At 36.6% G+C, this 22,555-nt stretch overlaps 1 protein-coding gene across 12 annotated transcripts in view; it reads right to left on the minus strand.

Moving 5' to 3' along the window:
* Window positions 1-995: 995 nt before the first annotated feature.
* Window positions 996-22,555, minus strand: part of LOC115411856 (dedicator of cytokinesis protein 9) — a 112,424-nt gene continuing 90,864 nt past the window's right edge. For 3 of the 12 annotated variants that reach the window (XM_030124079.1, XM_030124071.1, XM_030124078.1), the window contains exons 31-54: window positions 22,290-22,468; window positions 22,088-22,204; window positions 20,586-20,697; window positions 19,641-19,771; window positions 19,276-19,440; window positions 17,159-17,267; window positions 15,864-15,930; window positions 15,711-15,758; window positions 14,788-14,924; window positions 12,976-13,091; window positions 12,722-12,859; window positions 12,453-12,635; window positions 11,690-11,803; window positions 11,384-11,599; window positions 11,072-11,129; window positions 10,875-10,981; window positions 9,858-9,980; window positions 9,667-9,780; window positions 6,818-6,964; window positions 6,505-6,715; window positions 4,261-4,451; window positions 4,080-4,180; window positions 3,856-3,994; window positions 996-2,148 (exon numbers count right to left, since the gene is read on the minus strand). In XM_030124079.1, the coding sequence (XP_029979939.1) occupies window positions 2,023-2,148; window positions 3,856-3,994; window positions 4,080-4,180; window positions 4,261-4,451; window positions 6,505-6,715; window positions 6,818-6,964; window positions 9,667-9,780; window positions 9,858-9,980; window positions 10,875-10,981; window positions 11,072-11,129; window positions 11,384-11,599; window positions 11,690-11,803; window positions 12,453-12,635; window positions 12,722-12,859; window positions 12,976-13,091; window positions 14,788-14,924; window positions 15,711-15,758; window positions 15,864-15,930; window positions 17,159-17,267; window positions 19,276-19,440; window positions 19,641-19,771; window positions 20,586-20,697; window positions 22,088-22,204; window positions 22,290-22,468 (3,149 nt within the window). In that variant the 3' untranslated portion in view covers window positions 996-2,022. Of the gene's footprint in view, window positions 2,149-3,855; window positions 3,995-4,079; window positions 4,181-4,260; window positions 4,452-6,504; window positions 6,716-6,817; window positions 6,965-8,260; window positions 8,291-9,410; window positions 9,417-9,666; window positions 9,781-9,857; window positions 9,981-10,874; window positions 10,982-11,071; window positions 11,130-11,383; window positions 11,600-11,689; window positions 11,804-12,452; window positions 12,636-12,721; window positions 12,860-12,975; window positions 13,092-14,787; window positions 14,925-15,710; window positions 15,759-15,863; window positions 15,931-17,158; window positions 17,268-19,275; window positions 19,441-19,640; window positions 19,772-20,585; window positions 20,698-22,087; window positions 22,205-22,289; window positions 22,469-22,555 lie in introns of all 12 variants that reach the window. The other 9 variants (XM_030124081.1, XM_030124072.1, XM_030124080.1 and 6 more) reach the window with 7 other exon arrangements.

Below are 22,555 nucleotides of genomic sequence, written 5' to 3' on the forward strand. Positions count from 1 at the left end.
TCTGCCAAGCTATACACTCAAAGTAGTTTCCCCCAAAACTGCTAAAAACTACAAACAATGCAGCAACAATTTAGAAAATACAACTAATTATGTCTTTCTGCACCTTTAAAATGACATAAAAAAGAATTGTCTGCAAACTCACCTGTCATGATGTCAGCTTTTGCTTTGACGCTCCAGAAAAGTTGACACTCAGGAAAAGTTACTGATCCTCCACTGCTACAGAGTGGGAGTGGGAGTGCTACACTAGTATAGTTGCTTATTAGCCCTTGATCAGCCTGGCAGTGCTGACTGTGTTGCTTTTATGATGGGAGGGAACATGAGATATGCAGTCAGATATGTACAGTGAATCCTGATAAAAAGATATTAATTTTAAACATTTTTGCATGTGAACTGAATGTGCAAGTAAGCCACCGGCTATACAAACCATCTACTGATCTAAACTGTTTAATATCTGTTGATCCATTCATCCTATCAATACATGTAAACAATTGGTGTAAAATACAGTTTGTCATCTTTTCATGGCCATCAGATATGACCCATTTGGACGTTCAGAGGCTCTGTAGTGAACGTGGAATCACCGTCATCTTCTACAACATTGATTCACCAGTAAAACCCATAGAGTTGGATCAAAGACAATGGATGGACACATTTGGTTTTACATTCAGTTAACAATGTCTTTGCCAAAAAGTCATATTTTCTTAGTTTTTCTCTGTTTTGATATAATTAACTTCAAATTTACTCTTGAGTTTTCATGAACATTTACATGATATATGAATTGAATATAGGGAAATATATGATTTACACTAAAAAAAAATGCAAAATATAGAGGATAATATTATAAACAAAATTGGTGATAAATCAGTTAAGAAAGGTAGAAATAGAGGAAAAATTCATTTGGGAACTCCCACAAAAGTAGCACTGGGTGTTTAGGGGTTAATGAAGCAAAAAAAAAAAAAAAAAAAAAAATAGAATAAGAACTCTTGAGTACAAGTGCAGAGAGTTGGTGTATTTTATTTAAAAGAAAAGCATTAGGGAACATTTCTGTTTACAGCAGAACAGTGACTTTATGTTAAATTAAAAAAAAAAAAACAAAACAAAAAAAACATCGCTGCCCCAAATATAAAACAATTTTTGAACATTTCATTGAACACTAAAATGGTAAAAGCTTCATATTACTTCCACAGTAGGTGTAGTGTCTGGTTCCACACCTCATCGCTTTGGCAAAAAGGTGAACATCATCTATACAGTGTATGAGCCCCCACACAGCAAGATACTTTGCAAATATTGCACGCACTCCTTTGTATATACATTAATAAACAACAAGGAATATACTTCTTGTATGCAATGGCTTTAAATATTTCAAAAGTCTCCCGCTCTAAGACATTGAAGTGATTAAGTCTGAATGCTAACATGAGTCAAAGGAGGGACTGTTTATTTTTGTAGAAATATAACACCATGTACAGGGAGATGAGCATCAATGTATGCAGCATATACTTTTTAAAAAAAAAATCAATACAGTGGTTTATAAAAGTGGAATACTGTACATATAAAACACAATGTGACACATTATCAAATTAAAAAAAAAACAATTAGAAGGGCGGTAGTTGTGATGTAATGACATGCATATTAAAGATCCCCACAGGACGAACACTACCCAGTCTTTTCAGGTAGAAACAGGTGAAGGGACATGTCTTAAGTCTGCGTCCTGTCATGTTTCCTGTGCAGCTCCATCTCCTGCTGATTCACCTCCAAACTGTCACCAAAATATTCAATTGGCTTCACCCACCACAGTTATCATGCTGTGTGTTTACATAAAAAAAAGTCCAGTGCTTTTGTTGCAGCCTAATAAAGACGCCAAAATGCAACTTTAAGGATAAGAGGTGGCCGGAGCTGTCTGCGCTTTTGTCAGATTCCCTCTAAGATGACTGCAGAAAAGCAGGATTGGGTTTACATATGGCATCGCTGGCATGCCCGGTTGGCAAGTATGGAGGGCGCAGAGGTCGAGGCTAACCCTGGCTAGCATCATACCACAGAGGAGGAGCTAGGGATGCCCTGGATGGTGGTACTTGTTGGCGTGCCGCTGATGGCATTAAAGATGTGAAGCGAGTCTGGAAGAACGCTCTTCATGCCATCTTCCACAGGACTGATCTGGAAAGAGAAGAGAAGATTTAACAGATTAATGGGATAAATATATTAGAAAATCAATTAGCAGCAATTCTGATACTTGAGTAGAGTCCATATAAAATTAAAACATGATTTTTTTTTTTGAAAGAATTGATTTATAACAATGTGGAAAATTAAACAAAAGAAACATACTGGTAGGAAATGCAAGCAAACAGAAAACAATAAAACAGTAACCTATAGTATTATATGTATGCAGAATTAATTATAAGTTCATAATCATACATATACAGGGTGGGGAAGCAAAATTTACAATGAACATTTAGTTGTTTTTTCTCAGCAGGCACTACGTCAATTGTTTTGAAACCAAACATATATTGATGTCATAATCATACCTAACACTATTATCCATACCTTTTCAGAAACTTTTGCCCATATGAGTAATCAGGAAAGCAAACGTCAAAGAGTGTGTGATTTGCTGAATGCACTGGTCACACCAAAGGAGATTTAAAAAATAGTTGGAGTGTCCATAAAGACTGTTTATAATGTAAAGAAGAGAATGACTATGAGCAAAACCATTACGAGAAAGTCTGGAAGTGGAGGAAGCAACAAAAAACGTACCAAAGCTTTTATTAAAGCTCTCAAATCCAAAATCCTAAAGGATCCAACCAAATCCGTGAGAAAAATGGCAATTGAACTTGAGGTAGATAACAAGACCGTTAGAAATGCAGTAAAATATGATTTGAAGATTTAAATTCTCATGACTTTCAATAAACTAATTGGTCATACACTGTCTTTCAATCCCTGCCTCAAAATATTGTAAATTTTGCTTCCCCACCCTGTATAAATGACTGTACAAACAAATACATACTTTTTTTTTTACACAAAGTAAATGCATATGTGCATATTTTGAACATATGCAAACAACATGCAACCAAACAAAAAAAAAAACAGTAATATAGGAATAATAATCATAAACAAACAAAATAAAAAAAAACATAAGCCCCAAAGAGATTGTTGATCTAGCCAGTTGGTTCAGGAGGAGCCACAGTATGGAGAGAACAGCAGAAAAAAATGTGTATTTTTTTAATGACTAAATAGATTAGCTGTCCTATTAGGTAGTGGATGTAGACTTCAGTGTGAGGACACTATGTCAGGCTATTTCTTTTATTTACTGTAGGAGTGTAAAGATAAGGCTATTTAGTGTCAGATCAGATAAAGATGACATTATCAGGCTAGTCAGTAATTTACAGGATCATGACGCAGGCCTTAGCAAAACCAGAAAAGTTTGTTGGGATTCTGTTTTTGCAAGAGAAAACATTTTATAGAAATTTTAATACTATATAAAAGTTTAATACTGTCATTTCTGGTTTATCCATAATATGGGAATAAAAAATTAATATCTGAAAAAAATTACAAAAAATCAGGGTGTCTTAGAATTTGACCATGTGCCTTCAATATACAGAGAAATGTTTAACAATAACTTTTAATCTGGCTGGACCAACAAATAACTCTTTTTAATTGCATACTGTTTCTTCTTGCTTTACCATCCAATCTGCTCATGTCAGCACAAGGAAAAAACAGAGAATGGTGTTATCAAGGAGAGCGTTATCAATCACATTATCAAACGTTTTATGAATTGGCAATCCGTTTACTTCACAGGCTAAATTCCGATCACAGTTATAACAGTAATTCAGAAAGTAATGACACTTTCGTTGTGTAACATGCACTTACTTGCTCGTGCATGATGATGGACAGCTCTCTGGCCAAGTCTCGATAGTTGGCTTTCATCTCATCATGGTACTCCTGTTGATCCTCTTTAATCAGTCTTTCATTAATACCCAAACCATGGCCGCATGCCTCCACAAAATGCCTGTTTGCATAAATAGATGTGAGATTATTACACAACAAAATTAAAACCCGAATAGCTTTGGAAACTCACTGTAAGACATCCTCACCTGAAGACCTCCTTCAGTTGTTTGACTTTGTTATCAGGATATTTCTTGGCGCTTGCATCATCCAGAAAAGCACGAGCGTATGCAAGTGGCCCTGCATTTACCTGAGGATAGGAAAGTATTTGGTAATTTTTATCCTTAAAATTAAATAAATCATATTCTGTGTGTGTATAAGTAAATTCACCTGGACACTGATGCTTCCCTGCAGTTTGAGCTGCAGACGTATCATGTCCACTTCACTGGACGAGCAGAGCTGTTTGATCTCAGCCACCTTTTTGCTCATTTCATCGATGGCAACCTCGATGGGGCTCAGGTCAGTGTGGTGCTGATACATCACTGCGATACGTTTCTTTACATAGGGGAAACAATGCGTGGCTGCGGGAGACAGACATAATGAAAAGGATGAAGAACAGCTGTGTAGAATTGCATGTGCTTTTTTTGACATTTACAGCTGAAGTTCCATGTATGTGTGCACCGTACATCTGTTAAAACCTCTGAGATAATAAAGATAAGAAGACAAGAATGGACTTTTGGAACTTTGAGTCATAAAACAATATAGCGTGTGATTAGGATTAAGAAAGGTCCTTGACAAACAGCTGACACTTTCAGAATATAATCAAGATTTCTATTCATGCAACTCATGCTTCTGCTGAGCAATGCATTGCCGGGACACCCATGTGACAGCCCTTCACACAAGGTGTTTTTGAAGCACGCTTTGGTATAAAAGAAGATATCCATGGTGGAAGAGGTATCCCACATTTAAAGGACAGTAAAGTATAGCACATACCACAATAAAAATAAAAGTTCTGCAGTGAAAACTTTGCTTAAATAAAATGAATCCTTAAGGTGTGAAAGGTAAAAATAGTCATTATGCAATAAAATGGTGTCTGTTAGTGTTTTACTATATATATATATATATATATATATATATATATATATATATATATATGTATAATATTTTCGGACTCATATTTCTGCTGTATTATTATGTATGTTGCATTTTACTGCTGTAGACGTTTCTGATTGAGCTCCTTTTAACTACTTTACAGTCAGCAAGGCCAACATTTCTTGGACCACCTTTCGTTTCGATTACATTGGGTATTTGCACTGGCATCAAATCAATAAGCTTATGCTATGCCACGACATTTTCATTTATTTGTTTTTTTTTTTTTCAGTGTGAAAATCACCACGGCTTCAATGTAAACAGAGCCTGGTCGTCATAGAGATTAGTCATAAACAATAGTAAAGCAGGTTGACAGTGAAACGATGCCAACATTAACAGCATCGATAGAATCTGGAGGAGGTTTTTTTTTTTTTTTTTTCACGTCACAACATTTATTTAGATCATTTTTTGGACACAACAACATTGTTGAACCTAGACCTGACCAATCAAAGCAACACCAGATCCTAACACTGCCCCCACAGACTTGTATTGTAGGTACTAGGCATGATGGGTAGTCACTTCATCCACCTCTCTTCTCACTCTGACGTGTCCGTCACTCTGGAACAGGGTCACTCAGGACTCATCAGACCACATGACCCTTTTTCCACTGAAACACAGTCCAATGTTTATGCTCTCTACAAACTGATGTTCAAGAAATTAAAAGCTCCTGCATCAGTTAGGTTAAAGAACTTGTTGCTTTTTAACAGTACATCATCCAGCTAATCCAAGAGGGTTTTATGGAGTTCATTTAATGCAAGAAATACACTGTCACCAGTCACAAGTGTTTGCTCCTGAAGGATTCTGTTGGGTTTCTGTAAATTGGCTTAGAGTCTGGTTTCGACCAACTCGATATGTAAAGTGTCATGAGATAACTTTTGTTAGATTTGGCGCTAGATAAATAAAATTTGATTGATTGATTGATTGAAATAGGAGAGTTTTTTCAATCCACAAAGGAACACTTAATCCTTCAGTTTCATCACAAACATTAAAATCACAGTTTACACATAGTGTATGTAACAAATAAAATAACTGTATGCTGAAAAGTAACTAAAGCTGTCAGACAAATGCACTGAAGTGAAAAGCTCAATATTTGCCTCTGAGACGTAGTGGAATGCTAGTATATTGTTGTGTTTTTTTTGTCTATGTATTTTACTTCTGATTTTATTGTAAAGCACATTGTGAAGTACTATATCAATAACCTTTATTATTATTATTATTATTATTATTATTATTATTATTATTATTATTATTATTATTATTATTATTATTATATTGTATAAAGAGGAAATACCTCAAATTTTTACTGGTAAATATACAAAAAAGTAAAAGCCCATAATGAAAAATGTAGGTAATATAGAGGATGTTCAACATTTTATATCATGAGATTATTTGATGCATAAAATACCAACCGATCTCATCAGCTGAATTTCACCGTATACTCCTTCTTTATGTGTAATTATCACACTTTGCACACATGTTACTTACTTGTTAGTATTGTCCTGCGCTTACACTGCTCCTCCACACCGCCTTGCCTCTTCCCTGAGATGGTAAAAGGCATCTCAAACACAAATCGACGTATATTGTGGCTCTTTTCAAAGTCTGTCTTCCTGTCTGTCAGCTCCTTCTCATCCAGGTAAGGGGTCACATGTGTCACTTGGATGTATGCATACTTAGAGTCAAGATCTTTGGGATTAATCTGCAAAAAAAAACAGAAGCCATTATTATAAGAGATCAGTGCTGTCAAATGTTGAATGTATCTCACTGGATGAGTCTGGAGTTTGGGAAAATTCAAACTCACCCTCCCAGAGTCCTGAATCATCTTCACATTCTCCTGTCCAAACTTGTCTGAGTATAACTTGAGGAGCCGTTGAGAGATCTCCGACAGGGGGGTGAATTTGGGTTCTTTGTAGATGTATTCCTTACCATCCTCATCCTCGAAGAAGCCCTGAGAAAGATAGAAAATCCAGTAAATGATCAGGACAAACAAAATCTTATCGTGTTTTTCTAAGCTGATATTAAAAGAAAATGGAGGCTGTGATTAGGAATCAAGGTCAGTGTATCTTTTGGTAATTGGATTTTCTTTTCAAAAACAAAAGAAAAGCTAGTGGTTAAATGATTTTCGTTTTAAAATACAAGAATTAAAATTGAACTTCAAGGCATTTTTCTTTTTCAGTGTCAAAACAGATAAACAAAATATAAAAAACAGATTGATTTTCATTTTCTGTTTCTAATAACAAAAAAGAATACCTGACAGGAATGGAAAAACAGACCAAAAACGTCAACTTTTTTCATGTTCTCAGACTGGACGCTAATGCCTAGGTCACAAAGATTCTTATGAACGATGGTTTTGTACGAATCTTCCAGGTCATATGAAAACTGGAGTTCGTAGACATTCGTGGAGAGAGCATTTCTACGATGTCCAGATTTTGTACGAACTGGAAGACTCGTACAAATCCATCGTTCGTAAGAATCTTTGTGACCTTTGTGATTAGCGCACTTTCCTTAAAAATGACAACATCTGGTCTCAGAAGATGAAAAAAAAAAAAAAAAACACCTGTTTTTGGTCTGTTTTTCCATTTCTGTCAGGTAGCAACTTTTTTTTTTGTTATTAGAAAGAGAAAACAAAAATCACTTCATTTCTTAAAATTTGGTTTATCTGTTTTGACACTGAAAAAGAAAAACGCCTTGAAATTAAATTTAAATTCTTGTATTTTAAAATGAAAATCGATTAACCACTAGTTTTTCTTTTGTTTCTGAAAATAAAATCCAATTACCAAAAGATACACTGACCAGGTCAATCTAACAGTTTTGTTAAAATAGAATTATAACAGTCTCCACAAATCCACAACCCACTGTCTAATGCCCAAACACAGACACATTAACTAGTGTCAGTTCGGTGATGTAAGACGGACCAAACCACAGAGGTAGGGGCAGAGATTTCACACTGTCAGTGGGTGTCCATATTAGTCAATTGTCTAGCATGGAAATGGTCAAAAGATGAGTTAAGCCATGCATTTACCCAGTGAGAGATGAATCCTGCTACAGTATTAGCCTCTCAGGGGTTTCCTACTACAGTATGATTGGGGCAACACAGAGGCTGGTGTACATAGAGGAGGAGTTAGAGGTCCAGAGGTAAGCAACACATGTGAAAACAGCACTCAGTGCATTAGCAGAGGATCACAAACACAGCCTAAGACATCACTGCAGTCCAACCGCAATGTCAGCTCTCAAATTGATTTACCTCCGCCTCTGAATCAGTAAACTGGTACTGCTACAGGGGTGTGGACAACAGAGAATGAAATCAATGTTATTCCATTTATGAACTAACTAAATATTATAGTGAAATGTTTGACACACTCTTATTCATACTACGACTCTGCCATAAAAACAACCATGTCAGTACAGATATGGTTTGGGGGATCTTTAGCTACAGGGTGCGATTTGTCAAAAAAAATAGAGGGGTGTGTGTATGTGTGTGGTTTTTTTTTTAATCATGAAAAAACAAGCAATCAACAGGCCTAATTCATTTTTAAGTTAATGGTAGGCCCGATTACATGTCAAACAGTTGAACATTCATCTTTAATGCAAACTAAAAATACATGAAAAATTTAGTTTTCTGCAACGGCTACACCTGCGATGTGTGAGGTGGCCTGATTAAGTTTCAGGACCATGGATAAGGGACAATCACGAGAACATAATAGAAGATTTATGGCAAATGGGCAACTCAATCAGACTGTAAAACGGAACCTGAAACCTAATGATTATGATGCAGTTGAACATGTTAGTGTACTTAAGAGAGAGAGAGAGAGAGAGAGAGAGAGAGAGGTACGTTGTGGTACTTATAGAGAACTCCCTCCCCCCCGCTCTTACAAATTATCCCCCTCGTTTTATTCAATGTAGCAATATAGGCATTACGTGTAAGAAAACTCAGTCACAAGCTGCCTGTTATTTCAATTGGTTTGTTATCATTGATGAGGTTGCCCCCCCCTTCCCAAGGATGAAATTCATTTAGGTTCCCCCCACCCCACCCCCCCCAACAACAAATTGCACCCTGTTTATCTAAAACAAAGCACACAGGTAGAGTTAACCACAACCAAATCAGTTATCCAGCCAACACTGAAGCACTTTATAAGGGTTTAACAAATAACAGAAGGATTTAATTAACTTCAGTTTCTAAAACAAAAGCAGAAACACTGAACGTAGCATCAATGAGCACCATGCAACACAGTCCCAAACAACAGAAAGCAGCAGTCGTGACTGATTGTTACTGTGACGTGAAGCAGTAAGTTATGATTGAGGAGTGCAATGGATTACAGCAGCACCACCAACACCACACAAAGACTTAGGCTGCTCAGAAAAAAAAAACTAGCAAAGTCTACTGCACAACTTACCGCTGCCTTCAAAGAGGATAAAAAGCAGAAAAGGGTATTAGAGTGGATTATAAAATGCCAGTGCATGTGGTTATGCTCTTAAAAATAAAAACACCTCCAGCAGCCCTCATGCTTTGTGTTAATTACTTTAAAACACCAGAAAATAAATGAATACTTTTGCTTTTTGGTGAAATTAAGTCTGAATAATTGAAAATTGTAAATAAAAGTGCTATATTGAAAGAATAAGGTGCTATTGTTACTGCGTAGATAAACTCACCTGACCAAAGAATGCCACTCTGAAGTAGGTTCCCAGCAGTCTTTTGCCTGTATGCATGACCTCTGTCACTTTACTGTATGCACGGTGCAGTGTGTCATACAAGTGGGCCAGTTTCTGTGCAAAAGAGTATTTGACATAAGAATTTGCATGTTGTTGAAGGGAATAACATTTGCACTGAAGCAGCCTTGTACCTCAAAGTCCCTGCGCTTCTCATAAATGGGGATTATGAGCTTGTAGATGTCAGAGATGAGCTCGTAACGTTCAGCTTTCCATAGTCCATCTGCACACTCCTCTAACAGCTCCATTAGGACATCCTGAGGGAACAAGAGGGCGGGAATTTTGATGATAAAAAGTGCATCAAAATGTAGCTTTAATATAAAGGGCTTGATGAAGTGCCGCATCTTATTATGAATAATTCTGGTAAGTACATGGAGTATATGAAGAAAGCTCCTCCATTCTACTGAGGCACAAAGGGAACAAAGCATGAAGGGAAATCTACATAGACGTTTAGCTCTAGGAGTAAAAATAGAAACGGGAAAAAAATTACACCTCACAAATGTCTTTCTCGCTCTCCCTCTCTCCTACTTATGCAAACTGATGAATGATAGTGATAATAAGATGCTAATAACAAGTCAATCAATCTTAATCTAGACATGAGAACCTCCCTTATTGACGGTCAATTAAGGTAAAGCCCATATGCAGATGATTATGATCTAGAATTATATATGGGTGCTTCTATGAAACTGGTACCTAAAAACAGGACATGGGGGCTAAAAATTCAAACAAGATGTAGACTAATGTTATGAAGCAAGTTTGGGTCTATTTTAAAAATAAATATTTACTGAGATAACAGAGAAACACACTTTTTTATATAATTTTTATACAAAAATCCGCATGTAACACAGTAAAAAGGACACGAAAATTATGCGCTGCTATTTTTTGAATATCTCTTTATTCTCTCACAGGTACATTTTGATAATCAAACTAATTATGCAAGGGACAGTGTTTCACAAAAATGACTGCTGTTGCAAGATCACTCATGATTTATATGTGTTTAAATGGGCAGGTTCATAAAAAATGGATGAAACCAGAGATCCACTTAAAAAGAAAATGCAAATCAAATATTAAAAAAATTAAATACAGTTACAGTCAACTAACAGTCGTGTTTAAAGTGAGTATTAAGAATTTTAACATAAAAACACAATTACCTCATTGAAGTGGACATCTTGCATGCCGACATCCTCCATCATCGCTGCTTCCTCATCGATGTTTGGGGTCACAACACGGAAAGCTGAGCAGCCCTGCTTGAACATCCCTGCACAAAGTATGACAGGAAATTGCAAAAAATCTGAAATAACCACACTATGCAGACAAGAGAAAAAAAAAGTCTATAACTGATTAGTACCTTTTCTACGGAGGTATTCTGCCACAAGTGCTGCAACATGCACATAACACATGGCTGCCTGTAAACAACAGACACAACAAAGGCCAGATGAGCAAAATTATATTTATATGAATGTATATATCACAGTACAGAGAGACCGTTATCTCACAAATAAATGAGAAGATAAATCTAGTCAGTATTGAATATTTAAACACATCCAAATCCATCACTGGACAGAACTCAAAGGCGGCCTATCACATATTAAACTGAATCAGTCATGCTTAAGCCTGTCCTATTCAGTCACAAACACTGAGTGGATATTTTAGCCCAGACCTCAGACAGGTCTCCATTCTTCACATGGATTCGAGCCATGCTGTCCAGCCAGGTCTTGCGCAGCTCAGGGGTGCTGGCGTAGGACTTGGCCAGGCTGTACTGCAGATCCACCAGCATCTCCGGGTCCCTCTCATGCTCCTTCATCTGAGCCGTAGCCATCAACACTGTTCTGATTCGTTTGGTTAGGTCCTTCACATCTGATGGGAAAGCTGTGTTCTGTCAAAGAGGATGCAGAAATTCAGTACAGAGTTTTGACAGATTAAAGTGGAACCAAAGGAAAATCATGAACATAAATGAGTTTCTGACCTTAATAGTTTTGTCACTATTGGCACAATTGTTGATTATTGACAGAGACTGTTGGAAGCGTGTACTTCCTATACCAATGACATCAGCTATCAACTGACTAACAGCAATCACCACCTTAGGAAAAGACAAAACAGATGAAACATTAGAAACATAACATTATGTATTTTTATTTTAACCCATAAAGACCTAAACATCTAGAACTGACCAAAACCATCTGCTGATGTAACTGTTTAATACCTGTTGATCCACTAATCCTATCAATACATATAAATAATTGGTGTAAAATGCAGTTTTAGTTTTTTTCATGGTCATCAGATATGACCCATTTGGACGTTTGAAGGCTCCACAGTGAACATGAAAACACTGTCATCTTCTACAACATTGATTCACCAGTAAAATCCATGGAGTTGGATACATGACAGTGGATGAACATATTGAGTTTGTGTTCAGTTAATGATATATTTGACTGAAAAAGTCACTTTTTCTTCAGTTTTATCTGTTTCTAATGTAATAACCCTCAACTTTAATCTGAACTTTTATGAACATATACATGATCAGTAAATTAAATACAGGAAAATAACTGATTTATACTGATAAAATTCAAAATACAGAGGATAATATTATAAATAAAATAGTGATAAATCATTTAAGAAAGGTTAGATATAGAGAAAATTAAATTTGGGAACTGACACAAAAGTAACGCTGGGTCTTTATGGGTTAATTATTTGAGGGAAAAGTTAGTCTCGTGGAGGGGCTTTCTCACCTGTAAGTGCGTTCGGACAAAGGATTTGCGACCTGTGTAGTCAAAGTTACTCTTCATGAGGAAGTAGAGCAGATGGGCTGCATCGCTGCGTATGGAGCTCAGCTTGGAGTTACAACACTTCAAGATCTCATAGCAGAAAGCAGCGCACATGTCTGCACGGCCTTCGAAAAATGTGCAGGGAAACTGGAAGGTAAAGAAGACAGACGAGTCATCAGCAACAGTTCACGAGTGATTGTAGTTATAACTGATAACACCGCTTTCACTCATACCTTGTATATGAAGGTCCGTAGTGAGGTGAAGACCTGCTTGAGGGCTGTTTCTGATTGGTTGATCTTCAAGAAACAGAGATGAACCTCAAATACCTTCTTCATGAGTGGACTGTGGCCGTGGTCAGAACACAACTGTGTCTATGGAGAGAGGAATCATCTTTAAAACTGACATAATCTGATTAAGTGACTACAAACAGGACTCTCTGACATAACACACCTATTTAAAGCAACATAATAAAATCAAATATACCAACCTTGAATCCCATGATGAAGATACTGAGTGTGTCCAGGACGGTTAAGCAAACTTCTGTAGCGATGTTGGCTTCCAGCAGTGACTGGTTTAACACATCTGCATCGGAGTGACTGTATGCTACAAAGGATAAAATGGAGAGCTGTAACTATTTTACCTCCACTATAATATGATATGATACAAGATGTCAAATGATGAAAAGAGATGAGATAAGAGATGCAGAAAATGATGTGATGAGATGAATTGTATCACCATCAGAAGTTTCATTCCAAATAAAAATCCTTTAAAAGCATAAGAATGTTTCCAAAATGAAGCAGCAATTTTTTTAAAAGCAGCAAAAATAGCTTTTATTTCCATTTTTTTTTTTTAAATTGCAAAAACACAGGTAAATCAAATCTATTTTTTATTGCTGATATTTTGGAATGAATGTGATCATATTCGTTATGGATGGCGTCAGTTTTCAGAGAGTGAAATGTGAGGTCAAGTCAAGTACAAATAAAGTTCAGAGGAGATGAGCTGTGCAAAGGGACCAGAGGTTTTTAAAGCTACTGTCCAGTATAAAATGGGCATGCTCTGAATTCAGATAAATGAAAGAGCCACTAACAGTCTGCAAGCTGCCTGCCAACCTGATACACTCTTACCATGGTCTACAGATATTCCAAGAATACTTGAAATCTTTCTTACACTGAAAAAACAAAGACACTTCATTAAATGATGCCATTTAACAGACTGATTACATAAGGGTGCTTCTATGAAACTGGTCCCTAAAAACAGGACATGGGGACTAAAAATTCAAACCAGATGCAGACTAATGCTATGAAGCAAGTTTGGAAGCACTTTGAGTCTAATTTAAAAATAAATACTTACTAAAAGAGATAAAAGAGAAACTATTTTTCAGATATAACATATTTTTATATTACTTTACATAATATTGAATACAAAAATCTGCACGTAACGTGGTCAAAAGGACACGAAAATTACGTGTTACTACTTTGAATATCTCTTTGTTCTCTCACAGGTATGTTTTGGGAATTGAACTAATTATGCAACGCAGAGTGTTTCACAAAAATGGTGGCTGGTGTTGCAAAATCACTCGTAATTTATTTGTGTTTAAATTACGGCTGGTGTTGCAAAATCACTCGTAATTTATTTGTGTTTAAATGGGCAGGTTCTGCATGTAACATGAGTGGACACGATGGGTTACATACAAAACCTGGAATGAGACTCCCTATTTGTGAAAAACCCTCATGTCTAGATTAGAAAAACCACTAGGATCATCAAATTTACCACAGTGTCTTTATTTATAGCGGTGTATAAGACCATTTCAAGCCATGTTTTCCAGATCAAATGCACTGACACCTATAGGTAGTGTTTCCTGTCCTAATGTTTTATTAAAAATTCATTAATTTTGGGATGGCCCAGAGCAAGAGTATAATTTTTTTGCATTTATCTGAAGTAATCATTAGGTACATCCTGGGGGGAAATATGTCTAAATTTCTCTTTTATTATTAGGTTTAAAAAGCTGGCAAAGTGACAGATATCAAAAAGTACCCAGTTTCATAGAAGCACCCATAATTTAACCTTTACAAAAGCTACTTTGGCCTCAAGTTTAATTCAATTTACTGATTTTGTATCCACGTCTCCTGAAGTATTTCCTGCTTGATAGTGGGCTGGGTGTAAACATAGGATGAGGAAGAGTATGACGATGATGTTGGAGAGCATGAGGAGTCAGATTAGGGTGAAGCGGAGGAGGGCGGGGGCTCCTCTTGTAGACAGAGGATGTTTGGATGAATAGTACAGTATGGGGGGGACTTACTGTGGTTAAATGTGTATGAATTATCCAGGCTGCTGAGCTGCTGTAAGCGGGCATGCATCATTCCCGCCCTGTTACGGGACACAGGCAGAGTCTGAGACTTCCGCTCATGTGCTACGGGTCCTGCCCCATCCTGGTTCCTGATGAGGAAACAGCTTAATGTTAGATGAATGGCTGGCAACCGGCAGAGCCAGAGTTAGTGAAGCAGATTAGGGTGAACAATACTCCAGTTTAAAAGCTTGAAACGTGGAAATATCACTCAAATGTGCTTTCCAGATTGACATGATTATATAAACATTTGGGTGACTTTAACAAATTATAGTTTCACTCCTCTATTACACATTTAGCATGCAGATTAATACAATAAGAGCAACCATAGCGTTGAAGCTATTTAACATTCAAGCCGTGCAGGTAAGAATAAGAGAAGAAAATGATTTAGAGAGTGGTCACAACAAGTTATCATGCACTTAGTTTGTCAGATCCACCTTCAGTCTTACCCAAGCAGGAGAGGGCAGGAGCCAGGTTTTATTTCAATATGTTAAACTTGCCAGCATTTAAGTGAACAGAAATGAAACAGTGGTGGGAGGTTAGAGAAAGTGAACACCCAAAGCCCTCTGGGGGTCAAGGCCAGAGCCCCCACACACAGTGGAGAAAGAGGACAGTTTGTTTGGACAACTTTTAATTATCGATCAAATATTTGTCATGATTAAGGTCAGGTATCAGTGGTTACATAACTGTTGCACTCAGTATGAAGTAACAGTCAAATAATAGTCTAGAATTATTCTGTGATTACATAATTAGACCTGGTCAAACTATCAAAAGCCACAAAAACATCTCTGTAATGTAAAATCCAAACTGACACACAAAGGTAAATCATTGTAAAACAGTGGAATTCATGCAAATCACTAAGACACTGACAACATTACCTCGCAATGTATCGCTTTCCCATGTATCTGAACTGATGAAGGCACACTCTGACAGAAAGGTGAGTGAAAAAAAAAAAACAGTCACCATAAATGTCTTATTATTATTTGTATCATTAGTCAGGGCATTCTCAGTAGCAGCCTAAGATGTCTTACTCCACTAGAGTGAAGAAATCCATTAGCTCAGCAGATGAAGCCTTGTTCCAGTATGTGAATAGGGCATCTGAAAAAGAACAGATTATGATTATACAGACTGTTCTAGACTTGTTTGTTTGGACACACACAATGGTAATGATCAGAATAAAATGGTCTTGTAGGACATCGCTGAAAACCACAGATATGTACGCTCTAGAAGGTATCACTGAAGGATCTGGTTCTTTCCTCAACAGACAGAAGAGCAGAGGGATTTCACTAGTTGACTGGGAAAGCTTTAGGTTTAAGTGATAAAATCAACATGCTTAGGAAAACCCTGTGGATTGATTTAAACACTGATAAAGAGAAAAAAAATGTATCACATCTTTGCAGACTTTTTCTGTATTAAAGGAGTGTTTTTTTTTTTTTTTTTTAATGGAATTATGCATTTTAAAACATTTCCCTGTGGTCTACATAAACTGTAAATGCTATGCTTGGGTCTGAATTCTTCATTAATTCAACTCCACAGGTCCATCTTCAACCCTATTTCTGAGTAACGACACCAGAAAGGTGGTTTTGAGCGCTGGGCCTTTAAACGCACATCAAGCCCCACCCCCTCCAGGTTGTTGGCTGTGGCTGTGCCGCTCTGTCCTGTTCAACCAACAACTGAACATTTTAGGTAATTGGCTCAAAGTTTGGACATATTTCCAGTTTTTACTACAACCGCTGCTGCTGACAAACAATTATGGCGTACTCGGAAAATGTTCAGAAGTCTTGACCTTATATGTCCAAATGTCGTGATGTAACTAGTTATAGACATAATAAATTAAGAAGGAATTAAAACAGGTTGTAGAAATCCACTCAATTTTTGCCAAAATGAATATAAAGATAGCTTTGCAGCACCTGGAGGGTTCAAATTCAAATTTTTGGAACTATTAGAGTCCAAATACACAAATAAATGTACCAAAGACTAACAAACATGGGTTTAGCAAAATATGACCCCTATAAAAAAACAAAACATGGCATCTTTTCTTAAACCTAACAAAATGTCAGTGCCCAGATAGATAGATAGATAGATAGATAGATAGATAGATAGATAGATAATTATAATTAAACAGTAAAGTGCAACAATAAACTATAATGTGCAAAATAAACTGTAATTTTCCAGTAGGATAAAGTATCTAAGCATTATTAGCTGTCAGGTCACTGTGCACATCCAGATCGTATAGAACATATTTGGTTTTAGAAATGCTGAGATAATACATATGTGTGGTTTACAGAAGTACCAGCTGAGTGATGGAGATAAAGTCAAATCTTACCCTCAGACATGCTTTTGAGTACATGGAGGAAACACATGAGGAGGCTTTTGATCTCAGCCTGGTCCAGTTTGTCACATCGCAGCAGGGTGCTGCCCAGAGTGGACGCCGGCTGGATGTGAGGGACAAAGAACCCGGTCAGGCACAGACAGGACAACTTATAATCCTGTCAGGGGTCTTGGCCTGCTTTAGCTCCATTTGCTGCCTCAGATAAATCACCTTCTATACACTTTATCTTTGGGTCACTAAAGGGAAAATACTCCTATCCCTTTTTGTAAATTCTGCCTGATTTAGAGCTGGGTTTGTGCCCTTAGTTCTAAATCTATTCACAGTATGTCATGATCATCGGTGCAGGGTTTGTTGCTTCCGAGGCTTTGGTGTCATGATATTCTAGTGGATTCATTCACTCAGATGATGCAGGGCTCTATGCGAAGAGGAGAAACCACCAGTTTGCAACCATCATCATTTCTCTCCACTGATGAGGAGAGCAGAGAAAAAAAGCTATAGCTCTACCACAGCAAGGGGGTGGCAAAACACCAAGCACGTTCCTTTGCCAGCAGTTCGTCTAGACCATGAAAACTGGCTGGGGATGACTTCATGGAAAGCATGATGCTATGACTTTGGCCTCTTAAAGGGCAGTTTGCAAAGTGGAGAGCATCGAGGCCAGAGTTATTTTCCCTGAAAAGGTGATGAAAAGCTGTGGCGCTGTGGTATAATTATTTTAATGCAATTTTATTTGCTAGCCTAAGATAGACATATTTCTGGGATTCGTAAAATAAAATGCCCTATTTTTCTATCATCTTTTGCTGTTTTACAAAACACTCTAATGGTGGAAAAGTATTCAGAACTTTTACTTAAGTAAAATTACAAATGCCACTGAGTAAACACTTAACTACAAGCACAAGTTCTGCATTCAAAACCTTACTTATCCAAAGGTCTAACATTATTGCCAACAATATATGCTTAAATATGAAAATAACAGTAATCACTGAGCACTAAAATGGTCCCTATCAGAAGTTTCCTATTATATATGATGGTTTTGGAGTCATATTCCTGTTGTATTCATGAATATGTTGTATTTTTCTGCTGATAGGTAGTAAAATATACAGCAATGTATCATATTCCATTAAATTATCATAAGATTATAATCTGCAAGACAACTACAGCTGTCAAACAAATGTACTGTAATAAAAACTATAATATTTACCTCAACTTTGAGCTTGAGTACATTCTACTTAAATTGAAAAACAGCGGATTAAAGACTATAAACTATCTGACATTAGAGAAAATAAGATATACCACAAGAGCCAATTCAGCCAAATTCTATGAAATGTAGAAGCCTGTTTTATCATATATTAAAAAGATGGACACGAACAATTTCTTTTTTTTTTTTTCTTCTTTTCTTTATTTTATTTTAATTAATTAATTTTATTTTATGTATTCATTTTGGATGTGTGTGTTTATATATTTTTGGTGGAGTATGAGGTGCATCAGGGTTGGGACTCTGTTAGAGTGGGGTTGCATAACTATGTTGTTATATTTTATGTACTTTCACTTGTAGAGTTATGATTGTTACAATATAAAAATGTAATTAAAAAAATTAACTTAATAAAAAAAAGAGGAAAAAAAAGAAAAAAAAAAAACTTTGGAGAAGAATTTGAGCTTCATAAAGCACTTAAGTATAAGTTCTTAGTTACAGTCCACCACCGTTTACTACACACTACCACACCATAAAACACGAGAGCATCTACAAAATAAGTAAAACAAACAACAGCAAATCAGACAGTAAAACTCCAACCCTTTGTAGAAGCAGATGCACGTTTTTCGCCAAAGGGTATGTATGAGAAATGAAAATTACACAGCACACAGGAGAGATATCTTTGAAGAGTGCATGCTTATCAGCATCTGGAAAAACAGCAGAGATAACCCACGTGAGGCCCTGTGGTACAACAGTTCTGCTTCAAGGCGCCAGAGAACAAACAGGCCAGAGCTGGAGACTGATCTGGCAAAGAAAGGGCTTAGGGTTTGGGGCACACGCTCTCACACACACTTGAACATTCCCAGGTGGGACACTTCTAGAGGGGGGGAGAGTGTGCGTGAAGGAAGGAGGTGTTCTGTACTTGAAGTGAAATGCTGGGCTGTGGGTGGCGCTCTGGTTCACAGGGGACAGAGAGCTGGGAGAAGTCCATGGTGACACGCTTGGAGCGCATGGAAGGCATGGACTCCTCAGTCTCCGCAAAGAAGCGCAGGACATTGATAGAGTGTCTCCGTACAGACTTGTCCGTCTGCAGCCGTGCAGGGGAGTCAATGATAGACGTTAACAAGGAGTGACTTTCTGATGCTCTTCTGTCATAATTAGAGAACTCTGATGTGCCTGAGGTCCGGTGAAAGTGATCTGATACACTACAGGCCACACTACACAGCTTACATATGATGTCTATGATAACATTTATTTTCAGACATATTACGAATCTGAAAGATGTACCTTGTCGAGGGAGTTGCCTTTGTCGTTTTTCTCAGGTAGACTGTTGCCAGAATCAGTGCTGATGAGGGAGCCACGAGAGTCTGCGTGACGCACTAAGTTAATATTGGGTGTGGACGACGTATGAGGTGATGCTGTGGAAAAAAATAGACACAAATTATTATTATTTTATCCCTATGAATGAAGTTATTATAAAATTGTGTTGTTGTTATTACAGTTAATGAGAACTAAGATTAAAACTAGAAAGTAAAAAACACATAAACTATATAAAAATCACAATGAAAAGTTTAACACAAGCTAAGACTAAACACAATTTCAGGTAAAATCATTCTTATTTTCATCTTACCCCAGTGTTATTTTTGAATAGTGTACATGAATATATGACAGCTTTAATAATAACCAACCTATGCACTACTTTGTTCTAATAAAAAGAATCTTGAAGGAGGACAAAGTAATGATAAAGTTTGTTTGGAATAAGTTTTAATAAATCGTATGTCATGTATTCTTATTTCATTCTATCATTTCAGCTCCTACAAATCAAAGCTTTATTTACAATACTTAAAAAATGAATGCTACTGTGGAAGCTTTTAATTTGTTTGTTTTTTTGTTTTGTGGCGTCTTATACCTCTGCTACATGTCTCAGTGTTTGCCTTACTTTATTTGTATGTTTGAAAGACTTAATAAAAATACATTGATAAAAAATAATGCTAAAACTAAAGAAAAACAAGTTAATTCCTCAATATGAAAATAAAACTAGGTATACTTTTTTATGTTATTGTATAGACTGTAAAGCAATTTTGGGGGAATTTCTGATTAGTAATACTGCACAATAGAAAAAATGTAATTGTAAAAGGTGAATTTGTGAAAAATAAACTAAACAAAATAACAGACTATATATGAGCAAAACCTAAGATACCTCTGCAATAAAAATTTCCACGTTGTGCTTACCAGTGCCAGAAATGGCTCCAAAAACATCTTTGTGTAAACTGGTGTCCAAAAATGTGCTGGATCTTGGGGGTGTCATCAAAGCATTGGTGAGGAGTGAATCTTCTCTCCCATTCTGAGAAGAAACAGAGGACTCATGGTTTATTTCCATTTTAATGTCAAGGCACCTTGTGTTTTGTTTTGTTTTGTTTTTTTGTTGCACCTTTTGTTTTGTTTCAATTTTTAATGAAAAAAATTCGAACCTAATATTGTCTGTTCATTTACAAGGCATCAAAATATAAGTAGAATATAAATACTTTTATAAGTAATATGCAGTCAAATTAATTGCAGGCATTTGAGTAAATCTGTATGACTTTAGGGTTGAACCTGGACTATATCTGTAAAACAACAGAAATGAAAAAGATCCATCACACTTAAAGTTAGATGTGATTTGGTTTAAGGAATGAGAAGTTGAAAATACATGTTCTACCATTTTTAAATAGAAATTAAGGATATGTAATGATGGTTAACTTCATTTAAAATGTATTCCAGATGGATTAAGTGATTCAACTGTCCACTTAAAGTACTGTGTCGTTTTATTGTGCTAAAGCTTAGTTTCTGAACGTACATGAACTGCACTCCCCTATACGTCATCAACCTGATTTGAATAAATTACCCTGAACTTCGGGGTGCAATGGAAATGCAATTACCAGGAATTAATTTACCCAAATAAGTTCCTGGTAAATAAGTTCCTGGTAATAAAGTTCCTGGGATTTCGGTGGAAAAGGGCCTAATCCACAGGTGTCAAACATGCGGCCCGGGGGACAAAACCGGCCCGCCAAAGGTTCCAATTCAGCCCACGGCATGATTTTATGGAGTGCAAAAATTATACTGAAGACATTAACAGTCAAGGGTGTTGAACTGATTTTAGCCCAATGTGATCTAAAGTAAAATAATAGTCTAATAACCCTTACAATAAAATGCAAACAACCTAAAATTAAGTACAATTTTAACAATATTCTGTCTGTTACTAAATGTTTTGTGGATTTGTAGATCCAATTTGTAAGTTGTGTTAATAAGTTGACACCTAATATTGTAGACATTCTTATTTTAGTTACACATTCCAAACTTCAAAATTTCAACAATATTATATTTGTGTAACATTGTGTGTAATGCACATGTACAAGTCAAAAGTTGAGGCATAATATTGTTAAAATTTAGCTTATTTTTCTTAAGAAATTAAATTTTTTTCTGGTTATTCACATCTTTTTTGTGAAAGGAGAGTTTGTAAATGTAAATATTTTCATAATTTAATGTTTTTTATTGCACTAAAATGAAGAGAAAAACTGGGAGTTGTCATTATTTATAGGTTTTTAATCTATTATTTTAATGGTCTGGCCCGCTTGAGATCGAATTGGGCTGAATGTGGCCCCTGAACTAAAATGAGTTTGACACCCCTGGCCTAATCTCATTAGGTGAAGAAAAGCTGTGTGTTCTCATCTACAACCACAAGATGGCTCCCTTACATTGTTGGAGTGGTTGACGGTGAAAGGAGAAACTTCCTTCACATTCACCCTGTTGACATTTTCTTGGAGCAGACCAAACAAGGGCAGGTACAGCGTGGCCAACCGGGCCTGCTGGCTCTGAAAACACAATGAATCTCTCATCAGAAGGCCAAACACTAATGTGAAGTGAAAATATGAAACAATCAATGAAGACAGGGCTTACTTTAGAGGTGTAACGGTCATCAAATGTGTGCTTTATCATCAGGTTCTTCAGCACATGGATGGATATCTGACGAATTTCCCTGAACTCCTGCAAAGCTGCACTCACCTCCCTGAGGAGCAGCCCGACCAGGAAGTGGTTTTTACAGAAGTCGTCTGTCAGCGAATAATCCAGTTGGAGATCTGAGAGGACACAAGGACGATGAAGAGATTACCAGTGGTTGACAGAAGAGCAAGGAGGACAAATGAAAACAATATTGACTGAATGAA

Source organism: Sphaeramia orbicularis, chromosome 21 (assembly GCF_902148855.1).
Source record: "Sphaeramia orbicularis chromosome 21, fSphaOr1.1, whole genome shotgun sequence".
Classification (NCBI taxonomy): Eukaryota; Metazoa; Chordata; class Actinopteri; order Kurtiformes; family Apogonidae; genus Sphaeramia; species Sphaeramia orbicularis.